We start from the raw sequence: 1,669 nt of genomic DNA on the forward strand, positions 1-1,669 counted from the left end.
TTCTTTGGTTCCACTTCAAATTCAAAATAAGTTTATAGATAGACATAGATATAGATTTCTCAAGTCTGTATATGATGAAATTAAATATATATTCTGTCTAGATGCTTTAATTGCAGTGTCCTAGCTAAGCTCACTGTAGGAAATAATTCTCATTGTTTAATATGATTTAGTTTGGTTTTGATATTCCTATTTTTCAGGACACTATGCATGTGCTAAGAAAAGTCTCTAAGAGGCTAAGTAACTTCAAGATCAAACACATCACTTTTGGTGAAACCAGGGCTCAAATCTAATCTGATCTGAAAGCTCATGCTCTTTTCTAAACACTGCCCTTCTTAAAGTAACATGGCAATCTATCTTTCAAAGTAATGACAGATCCCTTTGTTCACAGTCAGTATAATCCTTAGTTCATAAATCTCTACAAAGCAGGCAAAAAAAATGCAAGATTCTACGTTGATAAACATATCACCTGTCACATAAACTCAGCAGTATGTCCACCATGAAGACAGAGTACTAACCAGACGCTCGCGAATCTGCCTGGTCTTGATGCCATAGATGATGGGGTTTAGCATAGGAGGGGCTAACATGCAGACATTTGCCAGCAGGATGTGGGTATGGAGAGGAACATGATGCCCAAACCGCTGAGTAATTATGGTAAAAATGCCAGGCAAGTAGAACATGGAAATGACCCCAAGGTGAGAGCCACATGTGCCCAGGGCCTTTTGCCGAGCTCCTCGGGAGGGGAGGCAGAAGACTGCACTGAGGATGAAGGTGTAGGAAACCAAGATGAGCAAGGCATCTATCACTACAGTAGAGAGAAGAACTGACAAACCATACCAGACATTGACATGAATATCAGCACAAGCAAATTTGGCAACAGCCATGTGCTCACAGTAGGTATGTGGTAGCACATTGCTATGGCAGAAAGGCAGCCTCTTCACCAGGAACACATCTGGGAGTATCACAGAGAAGCTTCGCAGGACCACAGCCAGGCCAACCCTTATGATTACTGTGTGACTGAGCACTGTGGTATAACGCAGTGGGTCACAGATGGCCACATAGCGGTCAAATGCCATGGCCAACAGAATCCCTGATTCAGCAATGAAGGAGGCATGGATGAAGAAGATTTGGGTGACACAGCCATCAAGGGAGATCTCTCCAGCATGGAACCAGAATATGGCCAGGGCCTTGGGCACAGTGGTAGTGGACAGGATGAGGTCAGCCACAGCCAGCATGATGAGGAAGAAGTACATGGGCTCATGGAGGCTGTGTTCAATGATGATGATGAAGAAAAGGAGGCAATTCCCAAGGACAGCAACAAGGTAGGAAATAAAGAAGGGGAGAGAGATCCATGTGTGCTGGTCTTCCAGGCCAGGGATCCCCAGCAGAATGAAGAGTGAGTGGCTGGTACCAGTGTGGTTGGGGGTTGCCATGCCCAGAATGAGTCATTTGGGTGTTGATGTATATAGGATTTGGCAGTCATCTCTTCTCCCCTTCCATAAAGGTGAATGGGACTGGAGCAGGGAAGTGGAGACAGATCATTTTTCATTGGCTGAGAAATGGAAAGGCTCTGGTCAGGAAATCAGGAAACATGGGTTAAAACTCCTTGCCATTCTATTCACTAGTTAGTAAAATTACTAACTAATCTCAGTAAAATTACTTCCTTACTCTG

The 1,669-nt window shown here is 44.0% G+C and overlaps 1 protein-coding gene across 1 annotated transcript; it reads right to left on the minus strand.

The window, feature by feature from the left end:
• Positions 1-479: 479 nt before the first annotated feature.
• On the minus strand, positions 480-1,430 carry LOC105098060 (olfactory receptor 52B4). The gene has a single exon (XM_010990682.1). It carries the CDS (start codon positions 1,428-1,430, stop codon positions 480-482), a length of 951 nt encoding a protein of 316 aa, XP_010988984.1.
• Between the last annotated feature and the right edge of the window lie 239 nt (positions 1,431-1,669).

Source organism: Camelus dromedarius, chromosome 12 (assembly GCF_036321535.1).
Source record: "Camelus dromedarius isolate mCamDro1 chromosome 12, mCamDro1.pat, whole genome shotgun sequence".
NCBI classification, from domain to species: domain Eukaryota; kingdom Metazoa; phylum Chordata; class Mammalia; order Artiodactyla; family Camelidae; genus Camelus; species Camelus dromedarius.